The sequence below is a fragment of the Festucalex cinctus genome, chromosome 17 (assembly GCF_051991245.1).
Source record: "Festucalex cinctus isolate MCC-2025b chromosome 17, RoL_Fcin_1.0, whole genome shotgun sequence".
In the NCBI taxonomy this organism is placed as follows: domain Eukaryota; kingdom Metazoa; phylum Chordata; class Actinopteri; order Syngnathiformes; family Syngnathidae; genus Festucalex; species Festucalex cinctus.
This window is the reverse complement of record NC_135427.1, coordinates 11,190,580-11,214,212: the sequence shown is the minus strand read 5'-3', so window position 1 is coordinate 11,214,212 and position 23,633 is coordinate 11,190,580. Positions and strand designations below refer to the sequence as shown.

General features: G+C 39.8%; 2 protein-coding genes across 8 annotated transcripts in view; one reads left to right on the top strand and one right to left on the bottom strand.

Moving 5' to 3' along the window:
* The window catches only part of LOC144004688 (uncharacterized), a 27,615-nt gene extending 7,728 nt beyond the window's left edge, over window positions 1–19,887 (top strand). For 6 of the 7 annotated variants that reach the window (XM_077502099.1, XM_077502102.1, XM_077502101.1 and 3 more), the window contains exons 12-21: window positions 88–167; window positions 237–370; window positions 481–568; window positions 1,688–1,765; window positions 1,902–1,942; window positions 2,214–2,297; window positions 2,855–2,912; window positions 4,353–4,423; window positions 4,788–4,842; window positions 5,886–6,094. In XM_077502099.1, coding sequence (XP_077358225.1) covers window positions 88–167; window positions 237–370; window positions 481–568; window positions 1,688–1,765; window positions 1,902–1,942; window positions 2,214–2,297; window positions 2,855–2,912; window positions 4,353–4,423; window positions 4,788–4,842; window positions 5,886–5,983 — 787 coding nt within the window. In that variant the 3' untranslated portion in view covers window positions 5,984–6,094. Of the gene's footprint in view, window positions 1–87; window positions 168–236; window positions 371–480; window positions 569–1,687; window positions 1,766–1,901; window positions 1,943–2,213; window positions 2,298–2,854; window positions 2,913–4,352; window positions 4,424–4,787; window positions 4,843–5,885; window positions 6,095–19,734 lie in introns of those variants that run through there. The other variant, XM_077502103.1, reaches the window with a different exon arrangement.
* Window positions 9,259–23,633, bottom strand: LOC144004696 (rho-related GTP-binding protein RhoN-like). Its single transcript, XM_077502116.1, has 5 exons — window positions 23,231–23,633; window positions 22,933–23,020; window positions 15,013–15,122; window positions 12,417–12,551; window positions 9,259–10,321 (listed from the first exon to the last, which is right to left on the bottom strand). Exons 1-5 carry the CDS (start codon window positions 23,333–23,335, stop codon window positions 10,067–10,069), a joined length of 693 nt encoding a protein of 230 aa, XP_077358242.1. The 5' UTR covers window positions 23,336–23,633; the 3' UTR covers window positions 9,259–10,066.

Below are 23,633 nucleotides of genomic sequence, written 5' to 3'. Positions count from 1 at the left end.
TTTGTTTCTCTGATGTATTTGTTTTATTTTCAGTATGACCTTGATGTAATCCTTTGTAGATTTGAAAGTGGCATCATTATTTTGCAGGAAAGACCTTGCAGAAGAAGAGCAGCCCATAAGGCATCCCCACGATGGGGAACAGTTCCCTCAGCCCGCCGTCGAGACGCGTAAGACTATCACTCTATCTTACATCCTGCTGCTCATTATTTGACTGATTTGTTCATTCTCCCGCTCAGCGCCGCCACAAGCTGCGAAAAGCAGCGCTGATTCCAATCCAACCTCCAGCGACAAAGAGAACAAGGCTCCCCAGAGAGGCGGCAGCAGAGCCAAAATGGTGCTGGCGTCGTCCGGATTGGCGCCCGCCGAGCAGGTGTGTGCGGGTTCATCCGGCGAGACCGACCGCAATTATCCAGCTTAATGGCGTAAGTGGGGGGTCGAAGGACGGCTAACGTTCGCCAATCGTACCTGTCTGTCTCGCAGACGGTGGTGAGGAGATTTGCTAAGAGAGTCGGCGCGCGTGTGGTTTCCCAGGTGACCGCGGAGGTGACTCACGTTGTGATGTGCACAGGTACGCTTGTACACGTCCGACTAGGAACTCAAGACAGCTCTTGTGCGTGATTGCAGACAAGTTTTTTAAAGGGACGGTCAACCCCCAAATTCATTTATATGACATGGCAACCATTTTGTCACTTTGTCAGCTGAAAATGACATCACGGTTGCTCAGGTAATGACTGATCACAGCTTAGCTTGCGAATGTCACATGACCAGTCTTAGAAAACAGGTGATTGGTTGTTATCTGAGCCCTGAGCAACTGTGATGTCACTTTCAGTTGCCGGCATGTGGCAAAATGGCCCCTGAGATGGATAAAAATGGGTGGATTTTGCTTTTTAATTCATATTCCTCAAACACAATATTAATCAGGAGGCTGTTTTTAAACTAGTGGGGTTGCAGGCTACATTTTGTTTGTGTTGACTTCCCCTTTTAGATTTTTTTTATACTTATATACCCTTAAGGAGAAATTCAACTTACACTAGGTTGCAGTGCAGATGCAAAGAAACACATAGAAATGGACAACCTTGTTTTAAAGTTGTGGGAAAAGTACTGAAAACGTAAACAGTTGGACATTTTAATTAAAAAGTTTATAGAAGTTCAAATTATGTTCGCCTGTACATGTTATAGCACATTTAAGGAATTTCATCTGAACTTTTTGTGGTTAATGTGTCTATTTGTACAGCTCAATGGTACCTGCTGGTCCTTTGGATTGAATTCATAAATTGTTTTACAAGAGAAATTCAAACAAGCTCTGATACTTTTAGCTTTCTAGTTTAAGAAAAAGAACATTTTCATTCCCAGCAGTACTTTGCTGTTTTGTGTGGCTCCTTTAACACGAGTCTTTTGGAGATAAGCCGCCAACTTGATTCTCTTGCTCGTCGCTAATTACCCTCCCTGATAGATTACTTTTAATTTGCCGGCTCCAAAGCGCCACATTTCGACAAGGTGCTTGAACAGGCGGTCGTTTCCCCGGCAACCAAGAATCGGGGAACATTTGGCCTTCTGATCTGTGCAGGTTTAAGGTTTTGGAGGAGTGGAAGGTGTGTCGACAATACGAAATTTAGATTAAGATCTTGTAAATAACACAATGAAATGAATACAAAATAATTCCTGCTCCTTCATTTTTCTTCACTAGATGAACACCTGGTATGTGAACGTACCCTCAAATACTTCCTCGGTATTGCAAGCAGGAAGTGGGTGGTGAGCTTCCAGTGTAAGTAATGCTTGTTTGTTTTTTGTTTTTATGCATTACTCACTGTTATGATTTGTATGGTGACAGTACGTCCGCCTCTGTGACAAATTTAACCCGACACTTGCGAGGCTGTGAACTTCTCATTTGCTCCTCGCAGGGATTGCGGAGTGCTTCAAGCAAAAGAAACTCTTGGACGAGGTACGCCTGTCCCCGTATTGTGCTTCCGTGTTGAATCAAAGCCGCTTGACGAAGCTTTCCACGCCGTTACCCGCGATACACCTCATGCATTATTTGTCATCCATTTGCTTTCGCCTTCCCGGCATCTGGCGTAATAACTCCCCTGCGTCATCGTGCGCTCGTTATAAAACCAAATAAGTGTTTTTTCCAACTCGTGCTCGCCAGCCCGTCTGAGAATAGTGGCGTGCTTGGAATGTTTACCTTCACATTGTTGTGTTTCCCATCCATGCAGAGCTTATTTGAAGTACGAGGCGACGTGGTGAACGGGTCCGAGCACCTCGGTCCTAAGAGAGCTCGCACCACTCGTGACGACAATGTGAGTATACGACTTTGCGGTAGCAAAACTCGAAAGCTGGGGCACATTTGAATTGAATTAGGGAAGAATTTCAGGCTGGTTTTCATATGGAATCGTCTATCCAACTATCGGCTGCATTCGTTTGAATGAACAGATTACCTGGCACGCCAATATGTCCCGGAGGACATTAGTGTTGTCTAAATTAAAAATCTGCAACAGAGAGACTTTCATCACACAAAGCACCTCTGGCTGATGATCATTATAAACGGACAAGAGCTGAGGGGAAAAAGTCATTTTTCCCTCCACACAAATGCGTCCAACCTCACGCTGTATGAAATACGTGGCCACCATGGCTCAAGCAAGCCATTTAGCATTGCAATTTCCCAGCCAAGTGAGATGACCCTGAATGCAACAAAGTGCTGGCCCTCATTGTTGGATGGCTTGTTTTTCATTTTGCTGATGATAATGTCACGCCAAAGGCAGCCATGTTGGCTCTTAGTTTGTTTTTCAAGCAGGGAAGCATGAACCAGGTGTCAGCCAATTAATTGCTTCACATGCAATGACCTTTGTTTCCACAGCTTCTCATGAAGGGCTACGAAATCTGCTTCCAGGGACCTTTCACGAACATGACCACAGGTAAACACATAAATGGCGTGTCACATCACTCCAAGCTAATCACTGACCTCCAATGGCAATTTTGACACTTTTTAGGGATTCAACGGGGGCCTTGTTGGAAATTTAACATTATAATTATTTGGGATGTCAGGTGATTACAATTTTTAATTGTAATTGACTTCAATAATTAAGTCACAATTAATTGCAAATTTTGCATTTGTTCTAAATGTACAACAAAATGTAAAAAAATTTTTTTTTATTTTTCCTACTCTTGTTAACAAAAGTGGGGGGGGAAATAGGAATATGGCTGCATCTTTAAGTTATTGAGAGTAATTTGTTCATACATAAAATTGTGATGTACTGTAAAAAAAAAAAAAAAAGACGTGTGATATCGATTTGTGTTGGTCATTTTTTTGCCACTAGATTATATAATTGTATTTATAAGACGTTGGTGATAGCGCAGTGAATTTTTCTCTTCATATTAAGAGCTATCTAATATTTTAACATGAAGTAACTTGTGAATTTCTGCACATTTTTTAAATTGTAAAATACAACTTGACCTCAGTCTCCACAAATATATGCAGTATTATAAATTTTATTACTGCAAAATTTTGACGTGGACGTGTCGGCTGCGGTGCGACTGGAATTGCCCCAGTACAGGATTTACAAGTAAAGGGCAGTCATTAATCGTGTGTTAAAAAAAAAAAATTGTGGTGTTAAAGGAACTTTAAATAAACTAAACATTAATGCACTAATTTTGACACCCTAATTTTAAAATGTCCAAATGCTCGAAAATGGCCAGAAGTGCGGAGATCTGCTCTGAAAACAACTGGCAGTGAATGAGTATGCTCAAATGGCATTCAGCCCTTGTAAAAATTTCTCTCAGGACCCAAAAAGTTAGAGAAGCTCTTTGTCAGACAACAACAAAACAATTGCACCTGTCTGTGCTTGTGCCATGCTGGCGTGCTGGCTGCTGTTTTGTGGAATAGTAAATGATTCTCCGCTGCAGTGATGTCGGCGTCCTGCAGGCCTGCCATAGGCATCGGCGCAGCACAAGCTGACTTCAAACCACCTGAGTTGTTTTTATTATTCTGTATACCGTGCTCAACCCATGTATTAGTCCAGCACCCTATTCAATGATTTTATTTATTTATTTTTTTATTTTTTATTTTTCAAATGAAAAATTTCGCACATATTTTCGCTTAGAACAATGATGAGCTGGTGCGTTGACTACAAAGATGCTTATTATTGTCTGTTCTCTGCGGTGCTCACGTGAATGTTAATAGACGCCACCGCTAAGCTGAAATGCCAGAGGAGAAAATAATGGAATGATGAATGATGTGCTGGCAACACAGCATATCACCCGTCGCCCGTCTCATAGCATCCAACACAATTACGGCTTTGGTTGCCTGTAATTTGAATTTCAATGTTTTAATGTTGACATGTTTTTTCATCCTCCAGAGGAAATGGAGTGGATGGTGCAGCTGTGCGGAGCTGCGGTGGCCAAAGACCCACTCGCGCTCGACAAACGGGTGAGACTGTTTTTGCCAAAATTATCATTGATTCACATTTTGTCACAATCAAAATAGATTGGCCTTCATTGGATTCTGCTCTGCTATGGTTAAATGAATTATCCCTCTTCGTATTGTGTGTTTGGATGCTGCACTTTTAATGAATCCATCATTGCATATGGTTCATTTATATACACTATCAGTGTATTATTTAAATGTCAGTAAAGCACTTTGCCCGCTGCCAACGCTGCAATTATGATTACTATTCATGACCCCCTCCAGCTTGGTTCGTCGTCGAGCGTTTAGCGTGCAGATGCTAAATGAAAGCTAAAACTAGCATGAAAGCTGTGTTTATTTTACTAAGTCTGTTGTTTTGGTCTCACAGAAGTCCAATCAGCTGGTCATCGTTCAGCCTGGATCAGAGCCATGCTCGTACAGCAGTAAGTTTCATCATATCATACACAACACGCACCATTAATGTGTGAACCATCGCGTATCTGGATACCTTCCAGACAAGCCCGCAATAACTTGAAATCTGTACAAATAAGTTACCCTCCTCACACATTGATGTGTATCATATTCATATGCTGAACTTTGTTGCCACAGTCGTCTTTATTTTTTTCCATCCTTGCAAACAGAAAAGCTTCTGCTCCCTCCCACAATTCTCACACTCAATTAGTGTTCCCGTTTTCGTGCGAAACTCTCACCAAGTCTGACAGACAAGGTGGCAGACGTTCTTTCTCCCGACAAGACGAATTTGCCAGGGAGAGCGAGTGTGAAAGAATTCGGGCAGCAAAGAAATGGCCGAGAGCGATTGTCAGACAGTGGAGGGTGAGGCGTGAGATCTGGAGGTTGGAGGGGGATGGTTGTTCAAATAAGTAGGAAACTAAACAGGAAGCTAAAAAAATACATATTTACATTATATATAAGAGCAATAAATATTTATAACGGAATAAAAATGACTCAAAATGAAAAATAATACTTTATGTAAATAAAAAATAATACAACATATGTAATATATAATATCAAATGTAAGTAATATAATGAATACAATTTAAAACTGACTAGTTATTTACAATGCATAAAATATTTTTTTTAAATTATAGTATTACTTAACCAGTGAATGCTTTAAAATAAAATGTAAAAAATATTAGCCATGTACTGTTATGAATAAATGAAAATATTAGTTAAAAATACAACAAACGTGTAATATAAAATAATAGTGTTATTTACCAGTAAATGAAGAAAAATAATAAATGACATGCAAAGAGAATGTAACCTCTATGGTTATTTAAATATATACAAATATATACAAATAATGAATGGAAAACAGAAATACAGACTATATAAACATGAGAACATATTGAGACTGGGTAGAATAGAAGTTGGCACTTACGATTCTCAGGACTAACACTGGATGTATGACTAACATTTGATGGTGATTATGTAATCTATTGACAGCAGCTTGTTATTCACCGCACAGGTCTGGCAAAACAGGCCACAGTTGTGACTCGCGGTTGGTTGTTGGACTCGGTGGCCACCTACACTCTTCAAGGTTACGGAAACTACCTAATGAGCTAAGGACATTTGATCACATTTTTATTATGTTCTGTACATAAATGTGCATTAATAAAAGACCAGAGACATTTACAGTTAAATAATACAATAATAAATAGTGAACCAAAAATTAAATGGTCTGTATATTTTTTCCATTAGTAACTGGGGCTGGGTAATTAAGTGATTTGGAATCAGTCAAGTTTCATTGTCAGGACTGTTGTTAATTTTTTGAGGTTCATGTATTTCATAGCATGTTCTTGCTGAGAATCACGAGTTCATACATTCATTCTTGGCAGTATTCGGTTGCAGTACAGCAGTTGCACAATTAGCGTTGTTTTGAACAACAGCTGGCTGAAAAGAGCACGCGTGAACGGAAAACAAAACGGGAATGTCAGCACGTCTCCTCGGAGGCCTTTTAAATGCCAGATGTGCTGGTGCCAGGGTGCTGCTTTCTTCCAGTCAGCTGTTTTTTGTTTGTGAGGTTTTTTTTTTTGTTTTTTTGTTTTTTTACACCCCCATTCAGTGGCATCACTTTGAATGGAGTGTAGCGTTCCAGCAATGAATGGGATTTGCGTTTCTCCTTTATGAGGACATGCTTGTCTTGTTTGAATGAGTCCAATCAATAAGGTTATTTACAGTGCTTGTAATGCTCGCGGAATTTATAAGTCACAAGGTTCTCTCTTTAAGTGAGTTACGGCCTTTTGGCATCAGCGCCTTTGTGTACGAATCAGCCCGCTAGTTAGACATCCCAACATGGATGACACTCTCGTGAAGTAGTGGGCAGGCAAAATCAGCCTCGGAGCACAAACGCGAGCGAGCGGCTTTTTTCTCGCGCTGCCCTTAGGCGAAAATTCTTCATCAACAGCGGCGGAAGAGTGGTCGTTCTTGTTTAGCGCACTGTAACGAGAGAAGGCGTGTTTGTTGTCACGCGCTGTCTCGGATTCAATATTGTATTTACATTTACGTGATCTTCATTTGGTACATTTCATGTTTTGAGTCGTGTTGGCCAAACTTTTTATTTTACTTTTCCAAAAATGGAGATCTACAGGAAAGATTTTCCATATTAATGTCTCTCGGGTATGATTTTTTTTTTTTTTTTTTTTTTTTTTCCCTTGCCAGCCCAAGTCATTGTCTTTGACCCCACACATTTTTCTACCACATATATTTTTAATCCGTGCAAATGTACACGCCGTTTAAATGGCTCTTGCATTTTTGATAACTCCCTCCCCCCTCTCTAAGTGACAGGGTAACCTTTATTCTGTACTGGCATCATCGCCATAGTGTCACGTCCGTCGGGTGGTTTGAGGCTTGGCGCTCGTCTCGCTTAATTCCCAGTCTTCCTTAAATCCCTTCATGCTTGACCCTCTTATGAATAGAAAGTACAAAAAAAAACCTCGTCCAACTCACTAATTCCCTAATTTTCGGTTGAAACTAGGACTATTGGCTGATGATACGAATTGAGTTCCCGAAAAGTCTACACTTTGGAATTTCAAGTATTGGCTGTTTAGTACACGTGACAACAATTGCCCTGTTTGCTTCATTATTGGGCTTATTTATTTCTGGAGTTGTACAGGTAATAGTCACATTAATGTTGGAAAAGATTTGAAATGAATTCTCTTTCTACCTGGCAAGGTAAAGTAGTTCAAGGCTTCATCTAAACTGCAGGCTTTTTTCCCCCTTTCCTATCTCCATCAAGTCATTCGAACACTTAATAATGTTCTGGTTGTTTTTTCGGTCACTATTAGAATAAAAGCTCTCTTGGATAGTCTGTGACGATCAAGGTGCGAAGGAGATTTCATCACCTGGCAAAAATAATTCATATGGCCTTGAAAGCTGCAGCCTTCCCCTGTTCCAGCGTGTAAACGCTTAACTGTTGCCATGCCAACGTTTAACGCAACAGCCTGCAACCTGAAGAAGAAAGCGCTAGCCCCCACCCCTCGTAATAGAAAAGCTTTCTGAGGATTTTCTTAAGGGATTTTAACGGCCTTGCTTGTTATATAATTATACTTAGCCGTCTTCATGTTACATTGTTTCCTGAGACGTGCTTACATATCTACACAGTGGGGTGTTTGTTAGCTGTTAGCGTCAAAGAGGAGGATGCATGGGCATGACGGATGACTGTTTACTAAATACGCCCAACCGCTTTCAAGCCCAAGGCGAGAAAAGACTGAAACGTGACACATTTCACGTCCTCCCAACTTACCCGCCACAAATATTTCTTCTGGGGCTTTGCTTCCAGTGTTTAACCCTTACTTGATTTACTACAAATGCTACTCGAAAGTAAATGCAATTTCTGGAGGAATTGCGTGTGAATGCTGAAGAGTTAACACTGAAATGAAATGCTGTGGAATTGTTGAACAGGAGGATGTCAGTTTTTAATTATTTGAAGTGGTCATTGTATGTTATTTAAATTAGCCAATTTGGGTAATATTTAATTGATCCAGTATGCTCTGGGGTGGCCTAAATATATTTATGCTGGAGTGGTTTGAGCCATTGGAGAAATGTGGTCTGTATTTAAAATAATGGGAATGTTGTCGTAGAAAACGTTGAATAAAACAGCTACACAGTGTGACGAATGAGCTGAACATAAATTGGTTAATAAACAGCTAAACAGTTCCAAGTCTGAATGGTTGGAATTGGCCGACAAATGTGGAAGGAGTACAAATAATCATTCAATAATCATTATTATATTTTTCCATTAAAAAAATGTGGAATTTGGGGAACTTGGAAAATGAATTCCCAAAACGCCCTGAATGATGTGAATTTTTATTATTTAAATAATGTTGGAATCATTTGAGAAATGTAGAAGAATTCCGATTTTAAACATAATGAAAATAGTTTTCTTGGAATTGCTCTTCAGCATTCCCACAATTATCTTTTTTTTTTTTTTATTCCACAATACTTTTTTTAAGCATTCCGCATGGTAGCTTATACAAGCTCGAGTGCCCATCCTGTTGGTCTCGCTCTGGGCATGTGGTGTGACCTCTCCGCGTGGCGACGTGGTGGCGCTGCGAAATGTCACTTCGCTATCGCTCAAAGAAGCAGCGCCAGCAGCTTGGGGGGCCTTTAGCCTTTAGCCACGGATGCACAATCACACTTAAAGGTCACATAACCAGGCTCATGAATAATGGGTGTTACAGTTGTATTCATTTATGATGATGGTGTGAAATATGGAAAAAGTCATGTATGCGTGAGTTCCAAATATGATAGTTTTTTACAATCTAAGACTCATTGACGATTTGCTCGTGTAGTGGTACATTTATGTGGTTTTAGATCACAAAAGGCATTCCGACAATTACTAGTCTTCAGTTTTTTATTTCACTGTCACATGAATAAAATGACATCCAGGACCCATCTTTCTCCTTCCATTGTGAGTCACCTTCCCAGTGTTAGGACAATATTAATTTAACAACATTAATATGTGATGTTAATAATCAAAGCACTTGTGGTTTTAGGAAATTGGTGGTAGACTTTATAGTAGTGATAGACCGATATGTTTTTTTTTTTATGTTTTTTCGATACCGATACAGATTATTTGTAGTCAAGTTGGCCGATAACCGATATTTCAAGCCGATATTCATTTGCAGTAAAATGGGGAGGGGGGGGGAATTCTTTCAAACTATATATAATTTCTCACTGAGTAACAAATTCATGTGAATGTAGCTCATTTGGGGTTTTTGTTAGGGTTCGTAAAAACGTTTCAAAAAGATTTTTGCGGTGAAAAATTGTGTGAATATGTTCCAAATGTGTTTACGACAAATAAAAACTGACTGCGAACATCTTACAAATCCTGATGAAAACCCCAAATTCTCTACGTTCGCAAGTATCCCCTGCTCAGTGAGCTTTATCGGCCTTCAGATTCAAAACATGGCCGATGCCGATATTTGTCAAAATGCCAAATATCGGCGCCGATAATCGGGGTCTATCCCTACTTTATAGTGTGTCTCCATTATCCAGGTCGATGGGTTCTTTATGTTGTGCTTGGTTATGGTTGGTTATGTTTTGGTGGAGCTCCACCAAAACAAAACTGTATGGTTTACCTCACATTGTCCTTTTTGTCAAGCAGTGCAAAGACTTGAGACACAATAAATTATGTTGTCGCGCGGCTCACATGAGCGCGCAGCTCTTGGCGCGCTCCTTCCTGATAGCGGGCGGGTGCTCGTGAATCTCAGTCCGAGACGGCTGCTGCGAGACCCGCTTGAGCCCCCGCCGTGAGCCGGCGCGCTTGAGCGCAGGCCGGGGGGCGCGCGTCACCGACGCCAGGGTGGTGACGTGGAATACGTCGCGGACGGTGTTCTCCGAATACTTGGAGGTGCACTCGGCGTAGGCCACGGCGCCGATCTGTCTCGCCAGATGAGTACCCTACAAGGACAAAAAAGGGTTTTGTTTTAGTGTAACTCTCAAATAAATCACCCTGATAAAAGAGTGGGCCAGAACCGAAAGAATGAAGCAGCAAAACAATGAGGCGAAGGACGTTAAAGTGCCGGTCGAGTGATAATTCTTCGCTTTCAGCAGATCCTTTCATATTAAAACGATGTGCTTTTAGCTTTCTTCTGCAGCGTTTGAATCAGTACTTCTACTTTTACAAGTAGTTTTACGTAAGTATCTGTACTTCAGTGTTTGTACTCTTGCCACTCTGTTCACCAGCAAGAATATGACTCACTGTGCTTTTTTTTTGTGAGTCCCTGGTCACCTTTTTGTCTCTATGCTTTGAATTTGGAGCACTCCTCAGAAGGGGTTTCATTTCAAGGGTCAGTTCACATTAACTTAAGAAAAAAAAATCTAGTCTGCAATCAAAGTCATTGTTCTGGAAGTTCTCTTAAGAAAACCAAGTGAAGAGAAACATGCCCCTCGTCATGGTCAGCCAGTCTGGAGATAATGTGTCAACACTGAACTCGTTTGTATTCAGGAGGCAGTTGTCTTAATCAGGTCCAAAGGCTCTGTTATTAAAGTCTAAGCCAAGAACATTCAGATCAAATCACACGTGGGAAAAGTCAAGAGCATCAAAGGTAGTCTAATCTACCCTCTTATTTTTTGTAGTCAAGAGTCTACAGTCTTTGGTAAAGTTAAGTAAGTTTATAATACAGGTCTCGGTCTTAGTCAAAATTGGTCATGGCATTCTGTGGAAAATCTCTAAACAAAATTGTGGTCAACATGTTTTCAAGGTGCTATAACAGTGCTTTGGACATCTAATGTTTCAAGTCAAGAAGTTTGTTTTTTTGCAAGACGGATTGTTTCATATGGCATTTGGACAGGATGCGTCTCAGTCTGAACAGCTCCAAACATACTGATGGGTTCTGTTCCGATGTTGATCTTAGAATTATCAAATAGTTGACTGTCAATGGTGTAGATTACAGACGCCATCAATGATACAACTCCCAAGTAAAGACCAACAAATGTAGTCAAGTCGAGATAAACGATCTTTTGTTTGAAAGAAACAATCATCTTTCGTCTAGACTGAAATGTTTGTTATGGAGAGCTAAGTCAAGAATAATTTAGTGAAGTTTTAGTTCTGAGTAGTCTCCAGGTAAAGACCAACACCCCATGGTATGTTAAATCAGTGACCATATTTGGTATGTTTGCGGTGTACTTCAGGAATAATTGAGTAGACTTTAAAGGTCCAAAGTCTTAACACCAAAGTATCTTAAGTCAAGTAGCGAAGTACCGTGGAAGACAGTATGTTAGATCAAGAGACAGTCTTTTCTGAAGATACTCAAAGTATTTACCATAGATTTGTTGTGAAAAATCGAGATTGATTCAATGGCATTGAATATGATTCCGTTTCCAACATGGTTGCCATAGTTGTAGCATGCCTTTGTCTTTGTGGGCAGGATTAAAAGCTTTCTCCCACAAAACCTTTTTTGCTCAGATATGCCCAGGCTGCTTTTTTAGATGGGCAACAGTGAGCAGTTCATTCAAGTCAGTTCGCCAAAAGTTAGAATGAAAAAGACGAGGTTAAAAGTGGTTTGTGTTCATCCAAATTCCAACTGAAGTCGCTTGATGTCGGATGTAAAAGCTTAATGCTGCAATTACTGTCAGGACAATGAGGGTTGTTACCTTTTGCTTTGATGGAGAATTGAAAAAATAATAACTTGTTGGCTTTCCAGAATAGGGAATTCACATTTACATGAAAATAGGCTATTAAAATTCATGCACGGCAGTGCTCCTTCCTTCAAGACACAAACAAAACAATTGTATTGGTGCACATCCCGTGTTTGTCTTCCTGCTTTGTTCAGCTCTGTGAATTTTTGTATTTGTTGAAGCGAATCTGCTGCGAAACTTGCACATTTATTTTTCAGAGGGTTTGTGGAAGTGCGCCGGGACGCAAAGTAATCAGCTGCGTTTTGTTTAGGGGAACGGTCTTGAGTGGTGGAATACTTTGAAACAGAGTTACTATGCGTGCGCATATTTTAGGTGGGAATGGGAAACAAAATGGAGAAAAGGAATTTCTCTTCACCTGTTCGTGGGTGACAGGAATGAGTCTGTGTTTGGAAAGCTCCCTCATGATGTTGACGTCCGTCCTTAAGTCCAACTTGCAGCCCACCAGCACCACTTTGGCGTTAGGACAGAACTCCTGCGTCTCTCCTTGCCACTGCAGAAACAAAAGTTAACCCAAAACAGTATTATCTTAGGGGAAAAAAAAAAAAAAGACTGAAACCTTGAATAGCAATCCGAGGTTCCCTGTACGTTAACAAATTTCAACAACAGTAACTTATCACAGAGCGTGGCTCTTCAAATCTTTCTCTGTTGGATGTCTCATTGTTTCCTCCCGTCCTGGCACTGGCAAATCCACTTGTACCGTTTCTCCTTGCTTACAAGGAGATCTTTTCTCACGGATTGTCTGGACGAGCCGTCGTCGCTCGCTTCGCTTTGCCGAACGCCAAGCAACCAGTGAATGGCAGCAGTTTAGATGAGTCACAAAGGATCCACACGAATAAAGCGGTGTATTGTCTTCTGCTAATAATGCAAATCAGTCAGCATTTTGTGAGGTAGAGTGGGTGATCTGCTCTCGGAGTTGTGTGAGTGGCTAATCAAAGGAGGAACATAAAGGTTGTCCTTAGTTAACTCCAATGACGTAATGATTTTTTTTTTTTAAGCAATCGTGTAGTACATAGTATACAATGATAAATTTTCTTTTGCTCAATGTTCAGTGCATGCATTTCTGCTCCGTGTCTACCTTAACAGCTATGCTAATCTTCGCTAGCCCGGCTACAGCATTTCGCAACATATGTTAGCGTTAAGCTACTTGACTCTCATTTGATGAAATTTGGTTCACTTGTTGGTGATTAAAAGTAATGTAAAATGGTTAATTCTCTTTTTAATTCTCCGTTTTTAACCGTTGCTGCTCAGTGTGTGTTAGGTCGCAATTGTTTTAAGGTTTAAAATTACTGTGACAGCTATGCTAATCTGTTAGCCACGCACCAGCATTTCATAATATACTGTACCTTAGTATACTTGACTTTTGACACAATTATATAGCTTTGTTCGCTTTTTGGTGAATAAATGTACAATGTTTATTTATTTATTTTTGTATGTTCTGTTTGTATTTGTTGCTGCTCTGTGTGTGTTAGGTAGCAATCGTTTTAAGCTTTAACATGACCATAACAGCCATGCTAATTTCGGTCTACGGTGTTTCACAATATGCTAGCGGACTATCATTCAATTAAATTATGTGGTGTGGTTTTACATGATGGTTTTGAAGTATCCAATTGTTTTGTTGCACAGGGTTAGGGTCAGTTTTTCCGATAAACCTGAACTGGGAGTGACAAACGGCTTCAAGCAACTCAACTCTCTCCACATATGTCGGACCACATAGCTTCTTGTCTGTGGGTTTAAAGCGTGCAGGAGAAGTTACACTTTTTGAAAAATTTTTTTGTATATGGTCTATTATGTGAATTTTCACTGCGGGTGTGTTTCCTGTGTTCAACTGGGGCTCACTGTCGTCATCATTTTATTGTTCTGTGCACGTAATACACTTAACAAATGAACACGCATGGACCTCCAGGCACTTTAGAAAGCTAGTGAGTTCCAGTACGTTGCAGTGCTTCTGGCAATATTTAATGAATTCATGCTATATGACACATACTGTATGTAGGATCCTGCTATTTTTAGCCTTGCCTGAGGCTTGTCATTGCGTTCACTAATAAGAGCGTGAATATTTTAAATGCTGTTTTTATCTGGTTTTAGCTCAGTAAATTGGAAGTGATGATTTGGTCTGCTAATATTTGGCAGATTGTGTTATACATGGTGTACCGCTCTTGTATGACATTTCTTACTTGGTCTATCAAGGATATTGGCTAGTATACTGGAATACCATAGGAAATAAACATACTTTTTGCTACTACCAAAACTCTAAGGCATCAAAGTTATGAATCATATTAGTCAGGCGATGCCTGATGAGTCATTTCTCCTAAAATAAAGATTTTAGAGACAACAAAGGACACCGAATTGAAAAATAGAAGCGATTAAAACACAAGAGCTATTTTTCAAACTCTGGGGAGGAAGAGCGAGAGAGCTAAAGGATAATTGAAGGGCACCATGAGGGCTCACTCTGTCAAGCGCGGTTATTAAAAACACACAATGACGCACGGCATGGAAACACATTGTCATCTTTGCACGGATTAGTCAAGCACGTATAATTGTTTGCCTTATTTTTTTTTTTTGTGTTTTGCGCTCGAAGTTGAATTGAAAAGTACTGCCCGATGTGTCACTGTGGCATCTCCCAGCATGCATTGTGCAACGTGTGAACTCATCACGTGAGGGCAGAGTTCAAGTTGGCTGATTGAATAATTTGTCCACCCTGCATTGTGATGCGTCTTTTTCTTGTGATGATGATGATGTCAAAGTGTGCTTGTGCGGAATTTATCAACAAAAAAATGAATACATATTAAATCTCAATACTGAGAGAAAATAAAATTGCAGTTAGATTTTCAAAATAAGGATTTTTTTATGTACAGTTTGCACAACCTAAGAAGCATTTCCATTATCAATCATTAATTGAGCCATTTTGTTCCCTAAAATGTCAAAAGTACAAACAGGAACGTCACACTGACCTTCTTCACCACGCTGTCCAGCGTCTCTGGACGGCTGATGTCGAAGCAGATGAGGACGGCATCCGAATCGGGATAAGCTAACGGCCGCACATTGTCGTAGTAGGCGGAGCCTGTCAATGACACACAAAAAAAAAATTACACATACTTGACCAACCAACATTTACAGATGGATGACTGACTGTTAGTCATATTTTTTGTTATAAGCACTAAGGGACATTTTTTTTTTTTATTCATTCATTACTAATATATGATTATCAGAATTTTAATCAGCCAAATATCGCATGCAGTTGAGTAATTTATGGCCCACGGACACTATATGTGGTACTTATTTTGTTGAGGATTTGACTTTTTTTATGCTAACGTGATTAATCACAAAGATGAAATGTGATTAGCAAGCACTCGGTGGTTGACAATGATGAGTGGGCGAAAGTTTATGTTTTTAGAAATGACCGAGGGGGCGGTCCATTACTCAAGCGAGCGACATATCGTGAATGGGTCATCACCACCTAGTTGACAATGTCGTTTTATTCTCCCAGGGGGCCCGGGGTGAATTAGGGGCATTGTGACAACATTCCAACGCCACTTGCATCCTAGTCCGCAACATGTTGTGCTTTTGTGGCCAAAATAACGGCTGCATCAGCACATTGATGTCGGATTCCAGTAACATTCCACAACGCAATTTGTTGTTGTCCTGCAACAAATGATGCAAGAAGCACACTTTTTGTTTTCTATATTTATATATACTATTTTAAATGTATTTCTTGAGCTTGTTTTTGGTTATTTACATAATTATTTATAGATAGCTTATCTAGAAAACTTTATATTATGTAGAAAACGCTAAGAAATGTATATAAAGTATGTGTATATATATATTAGGGGTGTGAATCTCTCCGATAAAAGATTCGATATGTGCTTTGATATGTACACGCATATACAGCCAATATTTGATTTTGTTTAGTGTGGTTCATTAAGTGAGCACAAGCCACCGTGACAGGCTGCAGCTGCACTCAACCCATCATATTTTGTGTCCATAAACTCATTTTTGTTTTGTTTTAATCAAATTACTGTCAAAACAGGAGAGCGTGCTGCCAGTAAAAGCGAATCGTTAAAAGTAAACAAACCACTGACAATTTTCATCTCTGGAGACTGTTCGTTTTGCGTCTGGTGTCATTTAAGAAACAATACGGGGGCTTGTGCGGCTGACTGGAGGAGAGACAGTTGAAACTGCTTCATAGCTTGTTTGCGATAGGAATAATAAAGAGTTGAAGTTGTGGACATGGACGCACACAACTCAAATCTCAAGGTTTTCCTTATGTCTAATAATCCATGTTCTGTGCTAATGTGTATTGATCCAGGAGCCTTTTTGAATCTACTCACTGGAGTCCTTGTACTAGTAGTAGTCGTAGTAGTATGATTCCCCTGGAGGCCACACTAAGAAGCCTCAGCCCATCTGTCTCCATCCAAAATAAAGGCCCTTAAAGAGCCTCCAGCGTCGACCACTGGTGAACATTTTGCAATGTCAGTGGACATTAGGCGAGTGCGGGAAGAATACTTATAAATAAATTAGCTACTTTTGTTCTTACAGGCTTCCACCAGTGTTACACAATTAAAGCACACTTATGTAAAACCTGCATGTGAGCCCTTGGGTGGATTGAAGTGGATGACAAATTCAGCTGGAAGGAGCCGTTCGGAGAAGGGTTTTTACAATCGAAGGTCTTTGTTAGTAGAATTTGGCTTGTTATAAAATATAACTTTGAATATGTTATGACTATAGTGACATCAATTTGTTGGGAGTTACAAACAATACAACCTATCACGTTTATATTATTCATAATTGGCCCGATTATCAGTATGTGTGTACCCCAAGTCTATTGATCATAAATATTTGAATATTTACGATTGTCTGCCTTCACCGTTTTATATGCAGAATAAAGATGGAGTTGGAAAAATGACTTTATATGCAGAGTTTAGATAGAGGTAGAGAGACTTTTAACGCACCCCACACCATAGAATAATCGCTCTGGATAATCTTTTTAGATGCATCCGACCATCTTGACTGGCTGCAATCGGAAAGGGTGTGAAAAATTGTAGATAGGTATGTTATGCATGTACCCACCCTGCCTTAGACCATTTTGTTTGCTATCACAATCTGTGAGTCGATGAATCGTAAATGTTAAACAGGTTTAACATTTACGATTGTTGGCTTTGGTTTTCTCAGCAGATTTAGGAGGAAAACAATCAATTGACAGAGATTCGCACAAATCGGGACCTCATTGAACTTGAGGTATAAAAAAAAAAAATTGCTCAAATTTGGCCTGATTATTTTATTGGTGTACAGTAACCTGGTTTAGACTTTTTGTTTGCTATCACAATCACAAATTACGTCTGTTGTGTATATATTAAACAGTTTAATCATTTACAGTTGGCCTTGACCATTTTCTGAGCAGATCGTATCGAAAAATAACTCACCACAGATTAATCGCCAATGATCATCTTTCAAATGATAATTGGGCATTCGCTAACTTTGACCTGAAAGGTGGGCAAAAAAATGCTAAAATTTGGATTGTCATGGTGTGCAGTGCACTAGAGATCGTTTAATTACTATCCCAATCACGCAGTCCTTAGATCGTAAATATTAAACAGGTTCAACCTTTACAATATTCAGCTGCTAGCAGTCTTCCGAGCAGATTGGGGAGAAAATGAATAACACACACAGGATAATCTTGATGGAGACATCAAATCTTTGCTGACAATATAAAGGGTGAAAAATATTCAAATTTGGCCAGATTATCTGTAGATGTATAACAACTCTTAAGATGAAACATTTCTCATTTATTTTCTTCTTTGGCAATGAAAAATTTCAAATGCAAGCGATGTTCCTCATTTAAACTCATTCAGACACTTGCGAGGTGTGTCAACTACTTTTCCCACTCATTTCTTCATATTTTTCCATTCATTCGCTATCAGGCCGTGTAACCGTGAACTTCGAGTTGAGCAAAGTGGGATATAAAGTTTTAATGAGGCAGAATGTCTCCAGTGAAACAACCTTTTAATGAGCCCTACCGAGCACCTCTTCTTAGACGCCAAAAAAATCCCAACCGGCGGGCATATTTATCTAGTCTACATTTATACTAAATCTTGTTAGCAATTTTCAACGCTCTTATCGACTTCTTCTCACACTCAGTCGCCTCTCGGAGTGAAAATCCACATTTCTTTCGTCAGTGGAGCTGAAAGCTGTAAAATGACTGATAAGAGACAATCGGGCTGCCCGTTCTATCTTTTCGTCTTTGGTGATGCTCTGCATAATTCACGAGCGTGCGCTCACACACACCTTTAATCCTCCCTGATGACATCTTCCATCACAGCGCAGTAATTCTCATTAATATTAAAAGCATGTTTGTCTTTTTTTTGACTATCTTTCTTTCTTACACATTCCCGCTGTGTTTTGTGATCCATTTTTCCGCCGACTCAAACGGCGCGTTGATATGATTATTATTCAGTAGCGAGCAAACAAACATAAGCCGAGTGCGGCTAATTGCTTAGCGTACTCGCGCGCGTAAACAATCTGAGACGCCCTGCAGAGTTGATGATGTTCCGTCTCTCGCTTAAAATGTCAAATTTCTTGATTTGTTTTCATCCCCGTTGCGTTTGTTTGCCGTCATAAGTTTTCTTAACACTTGGAAACACTTATTCAGTATTAAGAAATTAATAGTGATATCATATTACCCGAACGCGATGTTGTTTTTATCATATTTCTTGACGTTTTTGTGGATTCAGATTAGTTTCTTTTTCTCTATTTCTCAGCCTAATGCAGTGTTTTCCAACCTTTATTGAGCCAAGTACTCCAAAACGTTTGGGCTATTGGCCTTTCGGGTGAAGTTAAACAGGATTCGACATTAGCGGTTAGCTAGTGCGCCGCTGTGCTCTCTGGGCTAGTAAAAAGTCAAACAAGCTACATTTGTTTTGTGATGGACCAAATTACTTTTATCCACAACCGGTACAATTGTTGGATAAAGGGGCGGGCATGAATGATAGTTAGCATCATGGTGCTAGCTTTTGCTAGCCTGATCGTCACTAGCCTTCAGAGATTCATACGATGGCAGCGTGGAAGCATGCAATGGCGGCGAGGAGTTTCCAGATTATTGTATCCAGTAATTCACAGACAACAAATATGTGCTTTCGAGAATTTTTATTCGTCAAATTTTTAGGACAAGATAAATATGACTCATAGATAAATATGGTCTCATAGATGTGTAGCTAATGCTAAGTAATATTTTAATCATTTCTTTTTATTTATTTCTTTGCCGCCGGGCCTTGAAAGTATGTCTTCACATGAAAATGGCAGAAATTGTTGGAACGTCAATGCTAAGTAAATATTTTAATAATTTTGTAATTGATTTATTCTTTGATGCAGTAATAATTACTTTGTACAATCATATTGTCTTGATTTAATTGAGGTTAATTAGTTCCTCAGGCATCGGATTATTCCATTCTAACTAAAAGGGCCTCATTTTGCAGCATTTAATTCAGTGCGCTTATTTCTATGAAACGGGTTTGTAGGAAAATTTGTATTTTTTTTGCCAGCAATAACCCTGTAAGACTGCACAATAATCATGACCAAGGATATCAAACTGACATCTGGCTTTCTCCACTTGACATTAAAACTCACTCCCTCATGCAGTTTTTGACCCGCTTTCATATCAAATCAACCTCTTTTTGCAGATTGTCGAGCATGTGCCAAAAGCAGCATCACGTTGGAGGTCGGACATGTTTAGGCACCTGAAACTCGAACAGAATATCCTCCTGACGACCAGGAAAAAAAAAATAGTGTCCAATCATGTTTATTTTTTATATTCCCCAATCTTTGTGAAGTAACTGGAATACTGCAAAATAAATTTTTGAAAAAAAAAAAAAGTTTTTATTTTTAAGCTATGATGTGTCCACTACAGAGGACATATTTTATAAAACTTAAATGCTAGGCTCTAATACAGTTAAAATAATTCAAACAATACTTTGTGTTCTTAAGAGTCTCATAGAAAAAGTGTTTGCACTGAGGGAAGCCATTTTCTTTTATGATGCAATCAAAGGTAGCAAAGCCCCACCCCTACACATTTGGTATCATTGGAAAAGCTTGGAAGGTCCTCTATAGAGCACAAGAGGAGTTAATTCAATTGTATGCACTTGGTGGGAGATATTCAGGTTTAAAAAGGTCCACTACGTAGGACAAATTTGAATTGCTGGTAGTCAGGAGGATATGTATGATATATACAGTATGAGTCTAAAAGAAAGATCCAAAAGCCCAACCCCCCCACCCAAGTTGACCCTCCCGTGACATTGAGACTTAGACACATAGAGTCCATTGATTTTCAATGTGTCCTCGCTCTCCTAATGGAGCCGATCAGCATCGGAGAACCTGCCCAACCCTCCACTCCAGCACTTAAGAGCGCAGCACTTTACTTTGACACCGTCTCCCAGTGTCTCGTCACTATTTTTGGTGACTCAAACCTTTCAAAGCGCATCGCAAACTACAGCACTTGAACCAAAAAGCACCAAGTAAATAAAAGCCTCATTTCCAGATGCTGCGTACAAAGCAGATCTGGCGCCGGGGCTTTCAAGGAAGTAATCGGAGGTCATCGGAGCCGCTCATGAATGATGGATGTGTTGTTGGGATGATCCCGCTGATGGATGAAGGGATGAAAGGTTGACAAGTGCTGTAGAAGAAACGTCGAGCTTTCTAATTCTCTTTGTTCCATATCGTCATCAATGAATGACCTGCCCCAGCTCTTTTAAAAAATCAAATGTTTGGTGTCGAGATAAACATGAGGAGGATGAGCTCTGCTGAGAAGGAAATGAAAAAACGATTAAGAGAGCAGGCGGGGAGTCGTGAAGGCGGATTGCGGTAACAGAAGAAGAAAGAGCGAGTGAGAGTGCTGAGAGAGCGGCGCCTCGATACAGCGGGACTCCTGACCTTCACACCTTGGAGGACCAGTGGAAGGACGAAGTGCAAATGAGGAGGAGACCTCCGCGAAGGCTGAACATTTCCAAACATGTCCAAGTGACTCATCCATCCATTTTTGATATTCTTTATTTGAGCCGCGGGTGAGCTGGAGCCGATCCCAGTAGACTTTAGGCGAGAGGCGCAGTCAGACCTGGACTGTCGCCAGCCAATCGCAGGGCACGTAAACAATTATTCAGACTCACATTTAGAACCTTCATTCAAGCATTAACCTCGAAAGAGCTGTTATAAGAAAGGGAAAAAAACAACGGATGGATGCATTGTGTGATGTTTGCATCATACTGTACGTCTCGCCCAGCACTGATGTCAAAAGCCCGTCGATCTGGTCTGTCAGGATGCACGAATAATGGAACGCACACTCATTGTGTGCAAACCAGTTATTTGTTGTTGTTTGTTTTGCAGCCGTTTGTTACATCAGTCCAATTGAAATGCTTCCTCTCGGAAATTTGAGGTTCACAAATATAACTTCAGTGGGCAGATTTGATATCTAAAACCAAGCTTAATGACACTCACTCTTCTCACACACGCATGCTTTCTTTCACACACACATACTCACGCTCACACTAAAAAAAAATTGTTTAAAAAACAAAAAACAATTTGGTTTAAAAAAAAAAAAAAAATCAAAAACACGCACTTGGTCCACTACTTGGGTCAATTTGAGCCAACTGTTCTGTACAAAAGATTTATTATTATTTTTTGTTTTGTTTTGTTTTTTTAACCAAAATTTGTGTTTTTATTTCTTACCATTTTTTTTACCCAACTGTCCTGTACTAAAAATAAATAAATAAATAAATAAATAAATGGTTTGTTTGAAACAGTACAAAAAAAAAAGACCCAATTTTTGTTTTCTTTTTTCAGAAAGTTGGGTCAAATTGACTCATAGTGGATCAGTCCAGATTTTTTTGCCCAAATTGAGTTTATTTTTTTTATTTTATGTTTTTTTATTTTTTATTTTTTTATTTTTTTTTTTACCCAATTGTGTAATTCTGTACAAAATAACCATTTAAAAAAAAAAAAAAATTTTTTAAAGATCCTTTTTTCTTTTTCCATAAAGTTGGGTCAAATTGACACACATAGTGGATTAATCTTTTTTTTACGTTTTGTTTTTTGTTTTTGTCAAATTGGGTTATTTTTTTACCCAATTGTTCTGTACAAAACCAAATTTGGGGGGGTTTGTAATTTAAAAAAAAAAAAAAAAAGCCATTTTTTTTCTTTTTGCAGAAAGTTGGGTCAAATTGACCCAAGTCGTGGATCAGTCCAGTTTTTAACCTCACTGTATAGCTCTCACACACAAACTCACATTGTCTGTATTTTCAGTCATGCTCGTACACTCTCATTGTGTCACTCGCACATTTTTCTCATGCACACTCACGTTCTCGCACACACATCTCACACAGTGACACTCTCACACACTCCTCTCACTTGGTCACAAATGCTCGCAGCTTCTCATATACCATACTTGCACACAAAACTCACTTTGTTCTTTTTGCACACTTGCTCTTTCACACCCTCTCACTCACAATCACTCTTAGCCTTTGCATCCACACACATACACACCAAACTGACACATGCTCTTGCCCTCTCTCACACATTTCCTCTTGCTCACAATTCTTCCCATTTCCACACAAACTCTCTGCACACCAAACACTTAATCTGTTTCTCTCTCTCACACACTCAATACACACACCCAAAACACACCCTAAAAAAAACTTTCAAAACAAGACCTGACCTGCAAACTAAACTCAATCTCCACATCAGTAGCTTAAGTCCATTTTGGGTACCAGAATTGTTTGCTTTTGAGTTAAAAAACGCATTTCGTAAAATATTGTCTCAGTTCTAACCTATTTGTCAAGATTTTACGCACCCCCATTGAAATCCCTGACCTTTTAAACAAAGAAACATACCTGACGTGTCCCACATGTTGAGTTCGATACGCTGCTTATCGATCTCAAAGCTGGCTGTGTAGTTCTCGAACACCGTCGGGACGTAATTCTGCAGAGAACAGACGCAATATTAAAGCAGCCTGGGTTGTCCTTCTAATATGTTCAAAACTATTTAGTATTTCAATGAAAATTATTCATATAATATTACGTAAGTGACAATCCTTGTTTTCCTCGTGCGTCATGCGTAAAAGCGCACGGACTTTCCGTCAACTCATCTTGACCGAATACAATAATGTATAAAATGTTGTTGCACGCTTACCTCTGGGTACGAGTCTTTGGCGAAAACGTGCAGCAGTGCCGTTTTTCCACACTGCGTGTCCCCGACTACTACGATCTTACACCGGAGCGGTCCTTTGCCCTCCATCGCGCGTCCTGTGCGGGGGTCACTGCGTGCCTCTTGTCATTTAAACTTATATGTCCATCCAACGCCAACAAAAACAAAAACAACGAAAACGAAATGCGGCGGCGATGATCCCTTGTGAACGTCACTACTACTATACAAAACAAACTTGTTCAGCTACACTCGGGAGAGGAGGAGGGTTTGATGCGCTTGCATGCTCTGAAGCGCCACAAGAAGGCGGCGGCTCTAAACAGTCAAGTGTGAGTCATTGGCTACGTGACTTCCGGTTTGGCATCACAGCGATTATTCAAAATAAAACGTG